The sequence below is a fragment of the Terrapene carolina genome, unplaced genomic scaffold (genome assembly GCF_002925995.2).
Source record: "Terrapene carolina triunguis isolate 2854851 unplaced genomic scaffold, T_m_triunguis-2.0 Scaffold96, whole genome shotgun sequence".
NCBI lineage: Eukaryota > Metazoa > Chordata > Testudines > Emydidae > Terrapene > Terrapene triunguis.
In genome coordinates this window covers 19,000,626-19,022,807 of record NW_020664447.1, presented here as the reverse complement: position 1 = coordinate 19,022,807, position 22,182 = coordinate 19,000,626, and the positions used below count along the sequence as shown (strand labels likewise).

Below are 22,182 nucleotides of genomic sequence, written 5' to 3'. Positions count from 1 at the left end.
TAAGTAGGGCTGTCGATAAATCGCAGTTAACTCACAAGATTAACTCAAAAAAATTAATCGCAATTCATTGTAGTTTTAATTGCACTGTTAAATAAGAGAATACCAATTGAAATTTATTAAATATTTTGGATGTTTTTCTACATTTTCATATATATTGTATTCTGTGTTGTAACTGAAATCAAAGTGCATATTATTTTTTATTACAAATATTTGCACTGTAAAAATGATAAACAAAAGAAATAGTATTTTTCATTTCACCTCATACAAGTACTGTAGTGCAATCTTTTTGTCATGAAAGTGCAATTTACAAATGTAGTTTTTTTTGTTACATAACTGCACTCAAAAACAAAACAATGTAAAACTTCAAGTCCTACAAGTCCACTAAGTCCTACTTCTTATTAAGCCAATCCCTAAGACAAACAAGTTTGTTTACATTTACAGGAGATAATGCTGCCCTCTTCTTATTTACAGTGTCACCAGAAAGTGAGAACAGGCATTTGCATGGCACTTCTGTAGCTGGCATTGCAAGGTATTTACATGCCAGATATGCTAAACATTCGTATGCCCCTTCATGCTTCAAGCACCATTCCAGAGGACGTTTCCATGCTGATGGCGCTCGTTTAAAAAAATTATGTGTTTATTAAATTTGTGACTGAATCCTTGGGGGAGAATTGTATGTCCCCTGCTCTGTTTTACCCACATTCTGCCATATAGTTCATGTTATAGCAGTCTCGGATGATAACCCAACAGATGATGTTCATTTTAAGAACACTTTCACTGCAGATTTCACAAAATGCAAAGAAGGTACCAATGTGAGATTTCTAAAAATAGCTACAGCACTTGACCCAAGGTTTAAGAATCTGAAGTGCCTTCCAAAATCTGAGATGGATGAGGTATGGAGAATGCTTTCAGAAGTCTTTAAAGAGCAACATTTCAATGCGGAAACTACAGAACCCGAACCACCAACAAAGAAAATCAACCTTCTGCTGGTGGCATCTGACTCAGATAATGAAAATGAACATGCGTCGGTCCACACTGCTTTGGATTGTTATCAAGCAGAACCCGTCATCAGCATGGACGCATGTCCCCTGGAATGATGGTTGAAGCATGAAGGGACATATGAATCTTTAGTGCATCTGACACGTATATATCTTACGACGCCAGCTACAACAGTGCCATGAGAATGCCTGTTCTCACTTTCAGGTGACACTGTAAACAAGAAGCGGGCAGCATCATCTCCTGCAAATGTAAACAAACTTGTTTTTCTTAGCAATTGGCTGAATAAGAAGTAGGACATAGTGAACTTGTAGGCTCTGAAGTTTTACATTGTTTTGTTTTTGAATGCAGCTTTTTTTGTACATAATTCTACATTTGTAAGTTCAACTTTCATGATAAAGAGATTGCACTATAGTACTTGTATGAGGTGAATCGAAAAACACTTTTTTTTTAATTTTTTTACAGTGCAAATACTTGTAATAAAAAATAAATATAAAGTGAGCACCGTACACTTTGTATTGTGTTGTAATTGAAATCAATATATTTGAAAATGTAGGAAAACATCCAAAAATATTTAAATAAATGGTATTCTATTCTTGTTTAACAGTGCGATTAATCATGATTAATTTTTTTAAATCGCTTGACAGCCCTAGTTTTAAGGTAAGATAAAAGCTTATCTCTTCAATGTCACCAATCTTGAACAGTCCCGAGACTACCTACATTGTAAATCAAGCATCCTCACTTACTGTTGAAAGTCATTCAGCTGGAAAGGCAGTGAGTGTAAAACCTAATATCCAATCCTGTTTGAGGGAGAGAGAGCCTTTCCCTATTCCTCTCACTGACTCACTCTTACCCATAGCTCTCTCTCAGGCTGCCAAGGACCACATGTGGGTACAACGTGCAAGAGACTCAAAAATGAGGGACACTAACATGTCAAATGCTGTGGGATTCATTCCTTTATCGTGTTAATACCTCTTCCTGTATTCACCGTTTCATGATTTTTCATTTCTGAGGCCTGGTCTACACTAACCCCCCCCACTTCGGACTAAGGTGCGCAAATTCAGCTACGTTAATAACGTAGCTGAATTCTAAGTACCTTAGTCCGAAGTTACCGCGGTCCAGACGCGGCAGGAAGGCTCCCCCGTCGATGCTGCGTACTCCGCTCGCCGAGCTGGAGTACCAGCGTTGACGGCGAGCACTTCCGTGATCGATCCGGGGCACTTCCGGGATCGATCCGGGATCGATTTATCGCGTCTTAATCAGACGCGATAAATCGAACTCAGAAAACCGATTGCTTACATCCGGACCCGGATGTAAGTGAAGACGTACCTTGAGTTAGCACTCACAGCCCTTCCTGCTGAAGCGATCCAAGCTTCACCTCACCTGGAGGGCAACACTGACACAAATAAGGTAAAGCTTGTCTGTGCAGGAGACGGAGCATGCTCAGTGGTCCGTCCAAGACTGCAACAAACTCCCCCAGGAGCTAAGGACCATTACAAGTCTCACTATCTCCTGCTCCAGGGGCAAGGCCTGTTTCTTTGACCTGCCTTCTCCAATATAAACACTTAGCAGCATGTACATTTTAAAGCAAACCAAAACAAAGCACTACACTGAACACACAACTCTCCCCTAGAGGAAAGGATGAGAGAGAACAATCCCCACATTGCTTAATGCACTACTGAAAGGTGCAGAGGAGTTTATAGTGTACGACTGATTCTTTATACATCATAGACTCCTTTTATTTGAATTTAAGTATCCATGGATATACCTGCATCTCAGGCAGTAACTCTCCCCCCCCACCACCCAATGAATAAACGGTGGCAAAGGGGGAATGAAGATTCAGCAACAAGCCAGATTAATGTCTCCTTGTAATTGACTGGCTAGTCACTTCCATGGAACTCAAGTTCTGCAGCAAGTTCAGTGGTTTGCACTTTAAATTACAGCATGTGCCACAATACAGTCTAAGCATAAAATACAAATAAAATGGAGAGAAAAGGTTCTCTTTACAGGCAGAAGTTATAGTAACACGATTTGTAGTGAGGACCAGTCACCACTTCTGACTTGATGATTTCACATGCTGAATCATGCAGGAGAAATATAAAACAGTGATTTTTTTATTATTGTTATTTTTATCTATTAAAATAGCACCTAAAGGCCCCAACCAAGAAAGGGGACCTATTGTGCTATGTACTGTAAATAGTAATACACCTAGGCCTGAGCCACAGAGTTCTGATACAGCTATTTTGGTGAGGGGTGGAGGTTTTTTACAATAGTTAAATCTGTACAAATTCTAGTGCGAGAACACAGTTACACTGGGGTATAGCTTACTCCTCTTCCCTTACAGGAAGAAGCTACACTAGTATACACGCCTTTATACTACACTAGTATACACGCCTTTATAGTATTGTAACTGTGTCCCCAATCAAAGAGGTTGTGCCGCTTTGATTACACCAGATAATTTCAAACTCCACTCCCGTGCATTTCAGACTTAGAGCTATCTTATGGCTGAGCAATAGTGTGATTAGCACTTAGCAGCAACAAAAAAGGCACGTTTTACTCACCAGAAGGTATCCTCGAAACTGATTGTATATTATCGCTGTCAGCAAGTTCATCAGAAACAGGTTTCCTTTAAGAGAAGAAATACATATAGTGAGATCCACTGGACATTTAGTTCAGTTTCTTTGAATCATATCGTGTTTGCCTGAGTCTAAGCCACACAATGAATAATCTGGACCTAAACACACAGTCATTTTTTGGTGAAACAACAAACCTGTAGGATTTGAATATTGCTAGCTCATAAAACAGGAGCCATTACAACATTTTTACAATAGCCACCAAGAGAGAAATCAAACTCAACATTTCTATTGCTCACTTAAATAATAAGCAGAGCTATAACAAGAAGTCAGGTTTTAAGACAGAAGTATTTGTAAATGCAGAAACTAATGAAGATTTTTCAACTGACTAGAACTTTACATCTTAAAACTTTGATAGAAAAAAATAAGAATTAAATTACAACAATGTTTGCATATGTTGCACAGTAAGCTGGTAAAGTGACTCTAAAATTCAACACAATTAGTTTCCTCACAACAAATATCTGATTCTTGCCCTCCCCACCAGCCCAACTAATAAAATTTGCCAATAGTTTGCATGTATGGCTCTACAAAAGTTTGAGCTAACAACAGGTCATGGACTAACCTATCTAAAAATGAGAAAAATTGCTGTAAGCATCTTTCATGAAAACTATACTTCAAGATACTTCACAGAGTTAAATAAAACTGCAAAGTTTAAGTAAAAGAAACACAAAGAAAGAAGACTATTGTGGTTATAAATCCCAGAAAAAAATTAAAACAACAGCTTTTCCAAACTCCAATTCTAAGGTTCCTCTGTCAGGGTGTGGTAAAATGATTAACAAGTAACTTAGCACTCTACAGGCTGGTCTACACTAGAAGTGCTGCAGCTGTGCTGCTGTAGCATGTCTGGTGAAGATGCTCTTGGCCGACGGGAGAGAGCTTGCCCGTTGGCATAATAAAACCACCTCCACGAGAAGCGTTAGCTATGTCAGTGGGAGAAGTTCTCACACCGATATAGCACTGTCCACACCAGCACTTAGGTCGATGTAACTTATGTCACTCCGGGGGGGTGGCTTATTCACACCCTTGAGCAACATAAGTTATGCGGACATAAGTGGTAGTGTGTACAAACCCGAAGTTACTGAAGAGAACAGGTGACTTACCCAACACAGTGAAGAGTATGAAGAAGATAGAATAGGCTCGATTCTTAGAATATGCAGGAATCATCACTGTATAAAAGTTTTAAAACAAATGGGAGTTAGGAATGTTGTGCCTGAAAGAAACAAACACTTAAAATCCTGATCTGGTATAGGTGGAGACCATGGGGCAAATTAGCTGGGGTAATTGTAATAGCTTAAGTCAATGAAACTACGACAGTTTAAATTGTTTCAATGGGGGCAGAAGTTGGAGAAATCTTTAAAGGCTTTAAAGAGTTAAAAAGGACACAAATTTGGAGTAGTCCTTGCAGTTTTCTCACTAATTGCAGAAGGAACCATTATATGGAAGAATAGTAAGAATATTTAGGATCATTTGATTGTGGTCAGACTGTAAATTAAGGGGAGCAATGGAATCCATTCCATCAACTATTTTATATTGTTAATAGGAGAGAGGATATGAGAATGACTTTGGATTGCTCACCATCAGGGTTATTTGCAGTAGTCAGCAGCACCAGCAGTGAAGTCAGTGAATCTGGCAAATTGTGAAAATATCCCACCCATTCCTTGTCTTGCTGCTTATCCTAGACACAGAGACCCATATTATTACCAAAGCAACACTGAGCTGTCAACAAGCCTGTGTCTTGCCAGGGAAAATCAGTTAAGAATGACCCAAGAACCCTTTTCACTGCTTGATACAATACAGACAGCCAAGTCTACTAAGCAAGGTGGAAGAGAGCTGTGAGAGTAGTGTAGAAGATGTAGGCAACTTACATGCAAGGTTCTGATACAATCAATCAGTTATGCTGCTGTAGCACCTTCAGGCAGACATCATTAAAACGTAAGAAAGAACATAGTTAAAAACGGCAAGATGTAGAAGTGTTAATACAGGATTTAGGTCTGCCTAAAGTCTATGGACATGGGAGGGAAGATAATGCCAGAAAGAGGGAGTGTAGCAATTCTGATCATGGCACAAAGATGAAAAGAGCATCCCCTCCACGCAGAGAGGGCAGCTCGGTACATCGGAGAGAATGGGCTTCTGAGTATGATAAAATCACCAACATAAGAAACCTTAATGCAGACAGTAGCATCTTAGGCCTCTATCTACACTGCAAAAGTCAAGCCTGTATGGGAAGCTGTACAGTCTGCAGACACTAAGGGGATGTCTTCACTACCAATGTTAAAACGCTGCCACAGCAGCGCTTTAACGTGGCTGTGTAGTCGCGGCACCAGCGCTGGAAGAGAGCTCTCCCAGCACTGTAAAAAAAAACACCCCCACGAGAGGCGTAGCTCCCAGCGCTGCTGCACTGTCTACACTGCCACTTTACAGCGCTGAAACTTGCAGCACTCAGGGGGCTGTTTTTTCACACCCCTAAGAGAGAAAGTTACAGCGCTGTAAAGTGGCAGTGTAGACAAGGCCTAACACAGTTCTATCTTACAGTGCAGATGGGAAACCAATCATGATTCCAAACTAAATTACAATAGCTTTTCCAAACTCTTATTCTAAGGTTCCTCTGTCAAGGTGTGGTAAAATGATTAACAAGTAACTTAGCACCCTATAGGCAAAGCTGTAGAACAATTTGTGGATACAATTAAAACAGATCATGTCTATAATACAACGCAGAAACAGATCTTATTAGTTTCGGACAGCCGACACTCAGTTTTTCACCATGCACAGGTCCTCGGGCCCTAACCGCACTGAAGAACAAGCCAGGTTAGTGACAGTTGTGTTTAAAAAAGGCCCTGAAACCACAGCCTGAGAACTATTCTCAAACACAGTTGTCACTTGCGCTGTCTTCATACGGGAGGAAACCCCCACCGTCTTGCACAGAGACCCTCTGACATCTCCCAGGTCTTCTGCCAAATAGCTTCTCCCATTGCTAGAGATAGGCCTGCTTGCACTCTCTCACCTGGATACTTCATTTCTAAATGAACTCAAGTAAGCTCAAGAACAAATTTACTCAGGACACGTGGGTGTTCTCGTTCGTGTTTCTCTCTCTCTCTCTCTCTCTCTCTCTCTCTCTCTCTCTCTCTCTCTCTCTCTATATATATATATTTATATATTTATATATTTATATACATACACATACATACACACACACACAAACATACAAGACCCTGTTTACATAATGCAATTTTAGGGCCTTTACTACACTAGCCTTTCTGTTCCCACTTTAAAATTCTCACCTGTGCTAATACCAATGCAACTGTAACAACACTGGAAGCTCCTCCATGGATAAGGCTGCTGGCATTTTTACCACCATGTCAGCCAGGATTGCTATGAACAGAACTAGGCAAAGGGATAAAAAAAATGCAGTAGGGAAGTTAGTGTAGTCACAGCTCAGAAATGAAGACGAAGTTCAGTTTTGGAGATATAGCATTTTGAGAGTGAGAAAGAAGAGACCATAAAACTGGTTTGGAAGTGACCTTCCAATGCATTCTTAAATATATAGTACAGCAAACATCAGAATGTGTATGTTTTGTAATTCAGTTTCTAAAAACAACCCTCCTGTAAGAGATTATAAATCCATCCCAAGAGTTCTGACAAAGAAGGTTGGGGAACCTATCTGTTCTTGGGGAATGGGTTTCTCTGGTTTAATCAGACAACCAACATATGCAAAAGCCACTCAGGCGAGAAAAAACAACACTGGGATTTGTCACAGCATAAATGTTAGTTATTAGTTACCTTTGATCGAGCAAACAGCAGCATGCCAAACATGGTAAAGAGACACAAGTGAACAGCTAGCAGCAGAACAACACTATCAGAGAGAAAATATATATGTCAACATTAGTTCTTTTGCTAAAACACAAGAGGACACAGTCCTAAACAAAATCAATGTTTTTAAAAAAAGCTAGAGCAAAGTAACAAACAAATCATACAGGCCTCATTTGGAAAAGCATCTCAATTCAGGACCCATAAGCATGTGTCATTGACTTCAATCAAAATTGACTGCAGGACTGAAGTCAATGGGACTTAAGCATGCATCTAAATGCATCTAAATCAGGGTCACAGTCTTCTGTCACTTAATTATAAGGATTGTTTCTATAGCATTAGGCCTTATGACCTTCTTTGGCAAAAATATATAGTCTTAGTGGGTTTGTATATATCTTTGATTCTAAGATTAATATACTCTGTGTCAATCAAATAGATGTGAGGGAATATAGCAAAGTCTATATACCATACACATGCATGCGCAGGAACAGGTCTCTTTAAAAAAGCATCATGCTGTGTGATTGCACTCCTTACTTTGATTTCTAGTTAAAGGCTTCTAATAAGAAAATACAATGCAATATCTGTACTGCTAACGCTCCCCCAAGAATGAAAATACTGAAGTAAAGCACCCTGCAATAAATGCATCATGGGAGAAGGTAGCCTAATGGTTTGAGTTCATAACTGGGAGCCAAGAATTCCCTATGTTCTACTCACAGCTCTGAAACAGATTCTCTCACAGGTCCTGGACAAATCACTTAACCAGTTGATGCCTGTTTCCCCTCATGCAAGGGGGTTATGAGGATTAATGTACATAGTCATGACGCATGGCTAGAAAGGGTTAAACATCCTGCAAAATAAATAACCCTTAAAAGACATGTAGGGATAATGATAATGTTTGTGTATTTACATATGTATGAGAAGGGACGATAATGTAATCAACAGTCCCTGTCTATGCTGTACTCTGATATCATTTAAATGAATTGTAAACACAGGATATCTCGGTATTCATCTCTCTGTGAAATGTACTGTGAATGGTGGAGGAACAAGCAAATGGCCTTATGTTAATTCGTATAGCTAAGTATGGTGATGGATCTCCTTCAAAGTCATCCTAATTACCTTTTGTTCCCCGAGAAACTCCCAACTTGTCAAACAGGACATGAAATTGTATAAAAGATCCTTGGCTCTGATTCTGTCATCTCAGATCTGCTTAAGCTTCTGCAGGGGAAGTTTGAGTTGCAAGACTGAGGTCCCAGTTATGCTGGTATGCCCTGAATAGGAGATTTGGACATTGGACTATGACCTATGAACTGAATTCTAAAGGAACTCTTTGCAACTACAAAGCTCACCATCTCTGCTGTGAATCTGAACCTCAATGAATTGAACTCATGTCTGGATGTAGATTGATCTTTTAACCATACTCTCTCTCTTTTGTTTTTTTAATAAATTTTAGTTTAGTTAATAAGAATTGGCTGTAGCGTGTATTTGGGTAAGATCTGAAACATTCATTAACCTGGGAGGTAATGTGTCTGGTCCTTTGGGATTGGCAGAACCTTTTCTTTTATATGATGAAATAAGATTTACCGAAATTTTCATCATATCTGATGTGGGTACCTGGATGGAGGCCTGAGGTTGGATCACTTTAAGGGAACTAAATAGAACAGGAGTACTTGTGGCACCTTAGAGACTAACAAATTTATTTCAGCGTAAGCTTTCGTGGGCTACAGCTCACTTCTTCAGATGCACAGCTGTAGCCCACGAAAGCTATGCATCTGAAGAAGTGAGCTGTAGCCCACGGAAGCTTATGCTGAAATAAATTTTTTAGTCTCTAAGGTGCCACAAGTACTCCTGTTCTTTTTAAGGGAACTGTGTTGTTTCTGAGTAACCAGTAAGGTAATAAAGAAGCTGTTTTATGCTGGCTTGGTAAATCTAAGTATTGGAATATCCACCAGCTTTATGGGGATTGTCTGCCCCATTCTTTGCAGTTCACCCTAATTGAGTAACTACAGCTGGCTCCCCACTAGGACCCTGCTCACAGTGGCATAGTCGTGCTTGGATACACGTTACTACAGATTAACTGGGTTTTTGGATCAGAACCACACGCTTGTCAAAATTTAATTTTGATATTGGAGAGTGTAAGAGTTAAAAATTAGTTACAGTGAGAGACCCAGGATCAAGATTCTGACAGAAAAAGCACAGAAGATTTGTGCTTACAGAGTAGGTTGGATTTTAAGCAAAAGGCTCCAGAGCAGGAACTGAAAAATCTGTTAATTGCCAGTGATAAGGAAGCAGACCCAGCGAAAGTGCTTGCAGTGAGAAACCAGCAGCTAGAACTTGAACAAAAACAAAAAATAGCTGATATGGAAGGAGAAGGTGCTGAAAGAAAATGCCTGTGTTTTGATCATGAACAAAGAATGGCATATATTCAATTCCAGGAACTAGAAGTTAAGGCAGAAGTGGACAGACTTAAGCTCCAACTCAGAAGAATAAAGGAACAGCAGGAACTGTATCATCCTGAAAAGCCAGCTCCTCTCAACAGCAAAGATGGGGATAGAATCTATCCAGTTTGTAACAAAGTTGGTATGTTGTTTGACTCTAAGCAGACGTGTGTAATCAAATTTACCCCAACATTGCTATCTTTTATGTAAATGCTTTTACTGTGAGCTTGGGTCAAGGTAACCCCATAAGTTGTGCAGAGAATGTAAAAGTCAATGGTAAAAGCTGTTTAGGGCAAATTACAGCTTCTAACATCACTCTTGTTAAAGCAGATCTTGTCAAAGAGGAAGATTATTTACCAAATAGAGTATGAATTTTGTAATCCTCTATGAGTTTACTGTAAGTGTGCCTTTAGCCAGAATCCATCTTGAATGGAATGGTGTTAAACATGAAGTTATATCTGGTGTAATGAAGTTATTTCCTAAGGATCGTTTGATTGGGGATGATATTAAAACTTTGTTCGGTCAAGTTGATGACATAAACCAGTCACAGGAAAGAAATAATCCTGAGCCTGCATCTATTAGGGGCAAGGATTTGTCTATGGAGGGTTTCTCCAAATGTTTGTCTGAGGAAGATGGCTGTTTGTGCAAAGAAGCAGTGCATACATGGAAAAAAATTTCTGAGTGTCTGTCTGGTATCTCAGAAGTGAATCTGGCATTAGATAAGGCTCAGGAAGATGTTTCTCTAGAGCAAATTAAAATTGGTGATCAGGTTAAAGCCCTAACTGAGAAAGGAAGGGGTACATTCTTGGTAAGTGATAAACTGTTGACTAGTAAAGCTTGGGAAAGTAAGCCTGACCCAGGTAAAAGTGATGTGCTTAAAGTAGCTCAGTGTAATAAGACACTACTTGTGGAAAACAGCAGTTTATCTGTTAAGGCAGGGGAAGGCAAAGGAAGTTTAGATAAGCATAGGCAGACTTCTGAGCTGATGGCTTTGTCTAATCACCAGTTTGGGAAGGCAAGGTTAGTGGAACATGAGTATCCCTATACTTTACCTGTTATCAGGGTGGAGAATTGTGACAGTGAAGGAAATGTTCCTGTGTCTGTTAGAGGTAATGACTTGCCTATGAAGGGAGCTACCCCAATCTCCAAGCAATTGTCCATGAACAGCTATGTGTGCTGGGACAAGAGAAATGATATCCCAAGCTGTCTGTCTGTTAAAGGGGAATGTTTCTCCAGTCCTTTGTCTGTGGAGCAGACAGAATGTGCTTCTCGGTTTATGCTAGTTGAAAATTTATCAGTTGTCCTAGAGTTGGATCTGGATTTAACTAAAGCCCAGGAAGGGAATGTTCCTAAGTTTGTGTCTGCTAGGGATGGTGACATTGTAACTAGGTTGCATCCAGTTAATGTCATAAATAGCTCCCAGAGACCAAGCGATTCTGGTGCTTCTATTTTGCCTGTTGCTAGTGTGTTGCTGGGTAAAGATACGACAACCTTGTCTGATTAGGGTGATATCATAGCCAGGGCACAAGGGAAGCATGAAGGTGATTTGACTATGTTACCCACTGACAGTGTGGAAACTTGTAACAAGGAAGAGAATACTTCAAATCTTGTGACTATGAAGTCTAGCAGTTTATCTGAAAGGGGGTTTTGTGAAAATGCTCCTGATGGGACAGAGGTGATTCTGAATTTAAGTGAAACCCAGAAAGAGTCTGTTGTTGCTCAGAAAAAGGTTCCTTTAGAGCAAGCCGTAGGTGAAAAGGGTAAAGGCAGAATTTCTGTTAAAAAATGGGTTGTTGCTTAGAAAGATTCCTGAAGAGAAAAATCTTCAGGGTAGTTTTTGCAAGCAGTTTGCTGCAACTGATGGGTATGGAAGTGATTTGATTGAGTTAACTCAGGGTGAATCACTGTATAGAGAAAGCAACAGTTTGTTTGGGAGACTTGTTTCAGTTCCCAACTGCCAGAGTCTTTCTGAGGTGCATAGATCCACTGACTTTGCTTTAGAAAGACCCAGTGTGTACAGCTTTGAGAAGGTTTCAGATGGAGTGAAAATGGCAGATAAACTCTCATCTCTAGACAGTTTGGACATGTCTTGTGGTCTCTTAGTGGACTTGACATCTGATTCCATGTGAAAGCAGAGGTTGGTTATGGAAGGACAAAAGAACCTTGAGTCTAACATGCTAGTGAAAATGGAAGGTATCTCTTTAAGACAGAGTCCAGCCTTGGAATTGGTAACAGTTAAGGATCTGAAAATTAGTAAAACAAGCCAGTGTCTATGTTGATGCAAATTACCTGACTGACTGGGGAGAGAAAGACTTGCACATAGTTGATAGCAAAGAGGACACACCCAGCCAGCCAATGTTATAAAGAGAGTTCAGATTTTGACCCTACTGGATAGGGAGGAAGGGAAGGATTAAACCTTGCAAATAAAAGCCACAGGTTAACCTAAAATACCAAAACCCCAAGGAAGTGGTTAAACTGAAAGCCTATGTTAAGGAAGACCCTGAGGTCAAGAAAAAGCTACAAAGGTTCAAAAGGGATATTGAACAAGCTGACCTAAAGAATGATTTGTCTAAATCAAAGACTTGGCATGACAAAAATAACTGTAAATGTACACTTGTGATAAAACTGATGCTACTGCTAATGATTGTAACTAACTTGTTGCTGATACCAAGAACTGTAAAAATGTACAATGTGCCTGGTCTTTTGGAAAAACCCTTGAACATGTTGGGGGTAATACATAAGAACTCATTATGTTGTAAAAGCCTTCATGGTTATACTGTTTCATTACATGACAAAACACACCATGTTAAAAGGCCTGGTGATACTGATATTTCACAGTTAGTGCCTGTATCTAATCTTGAAACTGTATACAGCAGAAAAACCACTACAAGCTTGAACTGCTGTGCACAAAGGGAAACTGAGTTACAACACCTCACAGCCTTCATGGCTGACTGCCAGAGTAAATGCTCTTTGAAAAACATTAAGGGCTATGTTAAGTTAACACATAGAGCAAACCCTGGATTCACTAAAGTGTTTCACAAAGTATGGACTAAGTTTTTGGCTGGTGCCAAAGCATGCATTAATAATTTGGCCTTATAAAGAATTCAATGTAAACACAGCTCATCATAATGTTGGAAGGTCCTTAAGGTGTATCCAGGAGCTCTAATTTCGCCATTTCACACCAGTCTCACGTTGGGGGTGTGACGCATGGCTAGAAAGGGTTAAACATCCTGCAAAATAAATAACCCTCAAAAGACATGTAGGGAGATAATATCTGTGTTTTTGTGTATTTACATATGTATGAGAAGGGTCGATAATGTAATCAACAGTCCCTGTCTATGCTGTATTCTGATATCATTTAAATGAATTGTAAACACGGGATATCTCGGTATTCATCTCTCTGTGAAATGTACTGTGAATGGTGGAGGAACAAGCAAATGGTCTTATGTTAATTCGTATAGCTAAGTATGGTGATGGACCTCCTTCAAAGTCATCCTAATTACCTTTTGTTCCCCGAGAACTCCCAACTTGTCAAGCAGGACATGAAATTGTATAAAAGATCCTTGGCTCTGATTCTGTCATCTCAGATCTGCTTAAGCTTCTGCAGGGGAAGTTTGAGTTGCAAGACTGAGGTCCCAGTTATGCTGGTACGCCCTGAATAGGAGATTTGGACATTGGACTATGACCTATGAACTGAATTCTAAAGGAACTCTTTGCAACTACAAAGCTCACCATCTCTGCTGTGAATCTGAACCTCAATGAACTGAACTCATGTCTGGATGTAGATTGATCTTTTAACCATACTCTCTCTCTTTTGTTTTTTAATAAATTTTAGTTTAGTTAATAAGAATTGGCTGTAGCGTGTATTTGGGTAAGATCTGAAACATTCATTAACCTGGGAGGTAATGTGTCTGGTCCTTTGGGATTGGCAGAACCTTTTCTTTTATATGATGAAATAAGATTTACAGAAATTTTCGTCATATCTGATGTGGGTACCTGGATGGAGGCCTGAGTTGGATCAATTTAAGGGAACTGTGTTGTTTGGACTTCTGAGTAACCAGTAAGGTAATAAAGAAGCTGTTTTATGCTAAGTATTGGAATATCCACCAGCTTTATGGGGATTGTCTGCCCCATTTTTTGCAGTTTACTCAATTAGAGTGACTACAGCTGGCTCCCCACTAGGACCCCGGTCACAATAGTACTTTCAATATAAAATTATGAGTGCCAAGTATTATATACAAGTGTGAGACACAAACACGTTCACATGCACAAATCATCGGTACTGCTACTCATTTTAGAGGCACCACATGCTTTCTGGCAAGACTTAAAATAGACAAGTGGTCTCATACTGAGGAGTGATCATACCCACAACTCTCAGGATAAGGTACACAATCACTAGGCCTCAAGCTCCCAGAAAGGAAGTGAAACTTTGAGAACCTTAGGCCATTGTGATGGGAAACATAGTAACATGCATATTTAAAACAAGCAACCAACCTAAAGAACCCTAAAATCCTACCAAAACAAAACACTCCACTGCACACACCTCTCCCTGAGGAAGAGGATGAAAGAACAATCAACACATGACAGGTGCAGATTTAGGCCTTATCTACACTACAAAATTAAGTCGACCTAAGATGGGTTGATGTACAGCCACCGCAGTAATTACTGTGGTGGTTCATGTCCACACTACACCCCCTCTGTTGGTGGTGCATGTCCTCACCAGGAGCGCTTCCATCGACTTAACTGTGTGGGGCACTGAAAGCTGGAGCGCACACACATCCTCGCTGAGGTGGAGGGTTCCAACTATGAGCCCCATGCAGGGCTGATAGCTGGGACTGTCAACCCTGGGGCAGCTGTGAGCCCCATGAGGAGCTGACAGCCAACAGGCAACGTAAGTAACACAGTGTCTACACAGACACTGCATCAGCCCGACTACATCAACCTAAGCATTACACCTCTCATGGAGGTAGAGTTATTAGGTCGGTGTAGTGGGTGACTTACATCAGCGGGAGCAACATTGTAGTGTAGACACTTACAGAGTTAGGTCGACCTAACACTGTAGTGTAGACCAAACCTTAGTCACATAGCTTAATGCACTACTGAAAGGCACTCAGTTACTATGGAGATGAGCGTAGTATGAGAAACTGTACAGAACAGCATTAGCTCACCTCACCACTGGGGTAACATTCAAGTTACTGCATAGATAATTTTCCCAGCTATAGGTAGGCCATAGCCTGCTCCTGTAAGGGACTTTCTTTCATCCGCTAATCATTTACCTAACTGGTCTCTCTCAACATAGAACCTGTCCAGATTCCACACTCCCAGAATAATGAGACTACCTAAAGGCATGTTCAGGTACCAGGCTGCAACAGATCTGAGGGAAATTACTGTGCTGTTACCTACCTTGCCATTTCTGGCAGAGTGCTGTTGATGCATTTTAATGTCTTTTTCATCATAGAGGAGTTCTGAAGGAGAAAGAAAGGCCGGAGAATTCGTCTTATTCTCACAGTCTGTGAAAATAAAATAGTGGGTTTGGTATTGAGCCCTACAAAGTTTCACACAGCAGACACCACTAATTTTTTTGGCATTTTTGTTAGAAAAGATTAAGAAAATGATGGATTCCCAGAAATAATGACACTTCATAAAAGGAATTTTTTATTATGCAATTGTGAATTAGTTTTCGATCACCTTGCAAGGCACCTAATCATCATTTGTTTCATTTTACAGCCAGGTAAACTGAGGCACACAATGGTTAAGGGTAGAATTTTCAAAAGCACCTAATACATAACCTGCTCCAGGACACAGAGTGAATCAGTGGCTGAGCATGCCATAACCCTGGATTCTTAACTCAGCCCCTTGTTCTAACCATTAGCTGTCAATCCCTTGCCAACTATATGATTTTACAGTTTTATTCTGCAAACAAAAGGTAAACTGTATTGCGCACAGGGGAAAGGAACCTATAAAAATCTAGTGTTTGGGGTTTTTTTTATATCAGCCTTTATGTAAATATTTTTAAAAACAAATTCTTTACTTTTTTAAAAGTGATCTTCAAAGGGGAAAATAGTTTTGTCATTTGATTTTTTTTTATTATATTTGAACATAGTCCAAAACTTTTCATGTTGTATTTATCTTTTACTTCTGCTTTCCCTCTCCCTTACAGACCTTTTTTACATTAGAAATATTAAGTCTTTACTTCTCTGGTTTTGCTGAAGGACTCCTTAGGACACTGAAAAATTATCAGGATCACTACAAGGATGAGGGACGGAGGTAAATCTAGCATTTTAGACACACAAGGTTTTATTTAGTTTATAGACAGATGGGTCCAGGGTTTGTACATTAGGGTGCATAGGGTTTTCCCAAAAAGCTTTTCTATACACAAAACTATACCATTTTAACTATACCTGTATAGTGAAAGAAGTACAAGCCCACCACCACCACCCAAGTTTGGATGCAGCTATAATGCTATAAAGGAGTTTATCCCAGTATAGCTCATTCCCATAAAAGAAGGAGAATAGGTTATAATACGATAGGTTATAATACAATTTTCAGTAGAAAAATCACACCCCTATCTGAAATAGCAAAAATGTACAAAAACTATGTACAGACCAGGCCTAAATATTAACACCGGTCTAGATTCAGAAGCAGTTGCTAGCCAATATAGAGACTACTTAACTTGATGCAGCAACAAAACAAGACATTTACCTCATTCCCTCAACCAGGGTTTTGGTCTGATGCCCTTTTTGTTGTTGTTGTTATGATTGTATATAAATCTTCCTCAAAAGTACACAGCATTGGTCCCAGGATATTAGCAAGACAAGGTGGGTGAGGTAATATCTTTTATTGGACCAATTTCTGTTGGTGAGACACACAGGAGTGGCGCCAGGGTTTTTGGCGCCCTAGGCGGGGGTCCTTCTGCGCTCCCGGTCGGCGGCGGCAATTCTGCAGCGGGGGTCTCCTTCCGCGCTCCTGGTCTTCGGGGCACTTCGGCAGTGGGTCCCGGAGCGAGTAAAGGACCCGCCGCAGAATTGCCGCCAAAGACCCGGAGGGCGGAAGGACCCCCCGCCGCCGAATTGCCGCCCCCCCAAATCCTGGTGCCCTAGTCGACCGCCTAGGTCACCTAAATGGAAGCGCTGGCCCTGGAGACACACAAGGTTTCGAGCTTACACAGAGCTCTTCTTCAGGTTTGGGAAACATACTCTGAGAGGCTATGTCTACACTACACAGATTTTAGCAACACACACCCACTAAAAGGTGCACAGTGTAGCCGCTGTTTGTCAGTAGGAGAGCGCTCTCCTGCCGACAAAGCGCTGTTCACCCCAGCGCTTGTCATCGACAAAAATTTTGTCTTTCGGGGGTGGGGTGCGTGTTTTTTTAATACCTCTGAATGACAAAAGTTTTGTCTTTCACTTGCCAGTGTATAGAAAGCCTGAATGTCACAGCTAAATACAAGGTGGAACAGATTGCTTAGCATAAGTAGTTAACACATATTTCAAGCATCCATTCAAGGTGAAATGGCCTGTTAACACCACTCCTGTCACGGGAGAGGGCACGGGGCTGTTAGTGGGTTACAGATTGTTGTAATAAACCATAAATCCAGTGTCTTTATTAAGTCTATGATTTCTAGTGTCTAGCAAAGTTATGAATTTAAGCTCCCAGACTTGTCTTTTGAAAGTGTTGTGCAAGTTTCCTTTGAAGATGAGGTCTGATGAGTCAGATATAGAACTCCCACACAAAAATGATAAAGGACAAAGAACACTATCACCGACGGGTGAACACTCTTCACAAAACGATTACTCCGTATCTGAACTCTCAATCCTCATCCTCAAAGGAAACTTGCACAACATCTTCAAAAGAAGAGCTTTCATTCATAACTTTGCTAGACACTAGAAATCACAAACTTAATAAAGACATTGTTACAGTAAACTATAAATCCAATCTGTAACCCACTAATCCCCTCTTTTTTAGTCCTGTGACTGCAGAGAGGTTAACTGGCATTTCACCTTGGTCTCTTACAATATGGGTAAACTATTTATGCTAAACAACCTATTCCACCTTGTATTTAGCTGTGACATTCTGATTACCGTATATACTCGATCATAAGCCAGTTCGTTTATAAGCAGGCACCCCCCCCCCAAGATGAATAAGTAAAAATGGAAAATTTTTATAACCCGTTCATAAGCCAACCCTATAATTCAGGGGTCAGCAAACTTTGGCTCCCAGGCCATCAGGATAAGCCACTGGTGGACTGAGATGGTTTGTTTACCTCGAGCGTCCGCAGGCACGGAGGTAAACCTAAGTAAACAAAGTGTCCTAGCACGCCAGCTGCTTACCCTGACGGGCCGGGACAGCAACTGGTGGGGAAATTTTTGGGGGGGAAGAAGCTGGGAGTCAGGGGAGTAACCCCTGTGACCACCCCCCACATGACCCCACCCCTAACCTGGGACCCCCACACTCTCCCCATCCCATCTCACCTTATCTGGGGAGGGCCAGGGGAGGATGTCACTGACCTGGCTGGAGCTGCTCCGGCAGGCTGGGCAGCGCAGCTGCAGCCTGCTCTGGCGGGCCAGACAGGGCGGCGCAGCCGCAGCATGTTCCAGCGGGCTGGGCCAGGTGGCGTGGCCGCAGCATGTTCTGGCGCTCGGGCGGCACGGCCACAGCCTGCTCTGGGGGGCGGGGCTGCAGCCCCGGAGCTGCAGCTGCTTTGGAGGCTGGGGGGAGAGCAGCGTGGCCAGAAGCGGAGAGACTGCCCCACCTCTTCCATTCTGTCTCTGCTGGCTGTGCTGCCTCTCCTAGCCCCTCCCCCCAACAGAGGGAGCAGTATCCCACCTCTCCCTCTCTATACCCGTTCATAAGCCGGTCCCCATCTCTGGTGCTTCCCTTTTTTACTAAAAAAATTCAGCTTATGAACGAGTATATACGGTACCTTTCCCAGACCTGAAGAAGAGCTCTGTGTAGCTCAAAAGCGTATCTCTTTAACTATGAGAAATTGGTCCAATAAAAGATATGAATTCACCCACCTTGTCTCTCAGGTAAAATATAAAAAAGAAGCTAGCTGGGACAGCAGAACACTACTGCTTCATATGCAAGTTCAGCTGTTATGTCCATTCAACATTAACAATTCTTTCTTTGCCACTGCACTAGTATCCTGGTCACTAAAATATGCATTACAAATTTTGAGTCTAACAGTTTAACACTAACAGCAATGTGTTAAACCCGTGGCTACTCCTGCAAATGATCTGAAGCAAGGTTTACATGCTTTGTCGGGGGCGGGTGAGTGGTGTTTGACAATGGCTTTGGCACAGGAATCTGCATTAACACAAAATGCAAAACTCCAGCCTCATTCTCTTCCTGTACATTTGGATCATTTGAATATTTTGTAATCACTGATTGATGATGATGATGATGATGATTCAGTGTGAGTCACTTACAGCCAGGGGAGCTGTTGCACAGTGGAGGAAGAGGAGAGAAAAGCTAGGTTACTATGATTAGGATATGTGTGTTTAGAAGCATGTCACAAGATTTTTGATCATATTACTCTTGTAAAGTCACATGGTTAAAATGACTGCAACTCCCTCTGAAAAAGCAAGATTTGGCACTATATTTATCTTAGGGTGACCACACAGCAAGTGTGAAAAATCAGGACGGGGTGGGGGGTAATAGAAGCCTATATCAGAAAAAGACCCAAAAATCGGGACTGTCCCTATAAAATCAGGACACCCTAATTTATCTTGACATTTTGAGAGGGAGGGTTGGCCATGGGCAGCTACCTTCAGTAAATCCTACAAAGTTAAATCCAATGGAAAATTCTGTCCTCTTCGTCCTGCACAATGAAATTTCTGCTAATGGCCAGATTCTTTTCTATTCCATTCAAATTATCACAAAGACTACTTATCCTGGCAAAGCTGTATTCAATTTTACAGAGACCATTACATCCTTTATTGAGAAACTCAAATTAAGTGTCGCAAAAGACTAGCTTTGCTACAGCAGGTGTTTCCTAATGTCTCATTATGCTCACTCTAGCAGCAAACACAAGACAATAAAAGCAAGACACCCCACCCAGCACTGTAATTTTTAGGCACCACACAGTAAAGGCCCTCCTAAAGGCCTTCTCTGCAGTAATTCCCTCCCTGCCACAAGCCTCCTGATAGTTTGGGGAGGGATGGAGGGAATAACAGTTCTTACCTCTGTACAAAAAAAGCTCAGTGACACAGTCCAGTCGATAAGGGAAACAACCAGTGTCAGGATATAAGCCAGCAGCCATTTCGTTTTCTGAAATTCTTCCCAACCAATTAAATAACTCTGGAAGGCAAACAAAATTTAAACAACTGTTAAACCATAACAAGTTGAGTGGGCACTAAACTGAAAAGGAAACTGATCCAAATACACTGTAAAAGAGGTGTTATTTTTAAGGGTATGTCTGGCAGAGTTACAGCACTGGCACAGTGCCGCTCAGAGAGCACTGAAGGGAAACTGCTATTGTGTGTTCACACTGTCAGCTGCCTGCGCAATAGCGTGTTCACACTTGCGGCACCTGCAGCAGTATTGGGAGTGGTGCATTCTGGGCAGCTATCCCACAGAGCATCTCTTCTTCTGCCACTAAGAATTGTGGGAAGGCGGAGGGTGTCGTGGGGCATCCTGGGTCCTGTCCCAATGCCCCGTGATGCATTGCTTCGCATCCCAGCAATTCCTGTGCTTCCGTCCGCATTTGGCGTCATCTTTCAACAGTTTGTGTACTGCGCGCCCTACCTCTTCAGTCTGCAGGAATGGATCCCGCACTGTTGACCAATATGCTGCTCGCTCTCACTAACAGCAGCAAGATAATAATGAACACAGCCTGTGGAAAATGTGGGGACAATAATGATAAGGCCCCCCCTACAGTGCTGGCTCTCCCCAAGAGCCACGTGCCCCGTGTACAGTATGGTCCTGGAACACTGATTTCCCCTGCCCCTGAGGCTACTCACCATTTTGGGGGTCTTGTGGCTCATGTGCTTGCCTGGGGTCAGCCAGTTAGTGATAGGTATGTGAACAGTGGCTGTGTTTTAAATCAGCGGTCTGTGTGTTGCAAATAATACTGTTTCTGTAAAATGTTGCATTTTGGCTTCACAGATATGACCTTGGGAGCCCAACCTCCCTCTTTATTATCAGCGGCTGAATGGCTGCGCAGAATTAGAAAGCCGCCACGAAGAACGAAGGAGAACTTGCTGCGTGATGTTATGATGCACTCCGCAGCCGAAAAACAAGAATTGAAGAAGTGGCAGGACAGCAAGAAGAGGAACCAAAAGGAGAACGTGGCGCACCAGAACGAAGCCATGAAGTGGCTCTTAAACGTTATGGAGCACCAAGCAGACACGCTCCAGGTGCTACTAGCACTGCAAACCGAGCAGCTCCACGCCCGCCCTCCCCTGCAGCCGTTGTCGCAAAACTCTTTCCCATGTGCCCCCCAGACACCGCCAACACACTCTTATCAACCTCCTGGCTCCAGTCTGTACCCGCTGCATTCCACTCCTCCCCCGTCACAGTCCAGCCCTGTGGACTCCCAGTACCCACTGCACTCAACACCCATCACTCTGCAGTTTAGCCCTGCTGAAGTACAGTACCTGCTGCACTGTAATCCAAAGGAGAAGGTTGGATAGGATACCTGGACATACACAAATCTTTAACCGTCCCAGGACCCCACCTACTCCTGGGACCCTCCCTTCCCCCATCCCTCTCAGTGCTGATGTGTATTTTTGTTTCCCTCTCTCCTCTGGTTGTTTTTTAATAAAATAATTGTTTCGTTTGAAAGCAATCTTTATTCCATTAATTGAAAACAAACAGAGCCCTGCAAAGCAACAGGCAATTTTCGTACACCTTCATAGTGCATCATCTACACTAATCACAATCACCTCCTAGCATTATAAGCACTGCACTCCCGAGCATAGCAACAAATATTAGTGGCTTTCAGCTTCAAATTGCTGCCTCAAGGCATCCCTGATCCTTATGGCCCCACACTGCGCCCCTCTAATAGCCCTGGTCTCTGGATGTTCAAATTCAGTCTCCAGGCGCTGAGCCTCAGCAGTCCAACCGTGAGTGAAGCTTTCACCCATCCCTTCACAAATATTATGGAGCGTATAGCATGTGGCGGCTATAAGCATAGGAATATTGTCATCGGCCAGGCCAAGCCTCCCGTATAGGCAGCACCAGGGGGTCTTTAAACAGCCAAAAGCACACTCAATAGCCATTCTGCACTTGCTCAGCCGGTTGAACCACTCCTTGCTTCTGTCAAGTTGCCCTGTGTACGGCTTCATAAGCCACAGCATTAAACAGTAGGCAGG

At 41.9% G+C, this 22,182-nt stretch overlaps 1 protein-coding gene across 2 annotated transcripts in view; it reads right to left on the bottom strand.

The window, feature by feature from the left end:
* TPCN2 (two pore segment channel 2) overlaps positions 1 to 22,182 on the bottom strand; it is a 58,339-nt gene that overhangs the window by 25,371 nt on the left and 10,786 nt on the right. For both annotated transcript variants that reach the window (XM_024205056.2, XM_024205057.2), the window contains 6 exons: positions 20,051 to 20,167; positions 15,272 to 15,378; positions 7,407 to 7,479; positions 5,205 to 5,304; positions 4,730 to 4,795; positions 3,558 to 3,622 (listed from right to left, as the gene is read on the bottom strand). In XM_024205056.2, the coding sequence (XP_024060824.2) occupies positions 3,558 to 3,622; positions 4,730 to 4,795; positions 5,205 to 5,304; positions 7,407 to 7,479; positions 15,272 to 15,378; positions 20,051 to 20,167 (528 nt within the window). The remainder of the gene's footprint in view (positions 1 to 3,557; positions 3,623 to 4,729; positions 4,796 to 5,204; positions 5,305 to 7,406; positions 7,480 to 15,271; positions 15,379 to 20,050; positions 20,168 to 22,182) is intronic.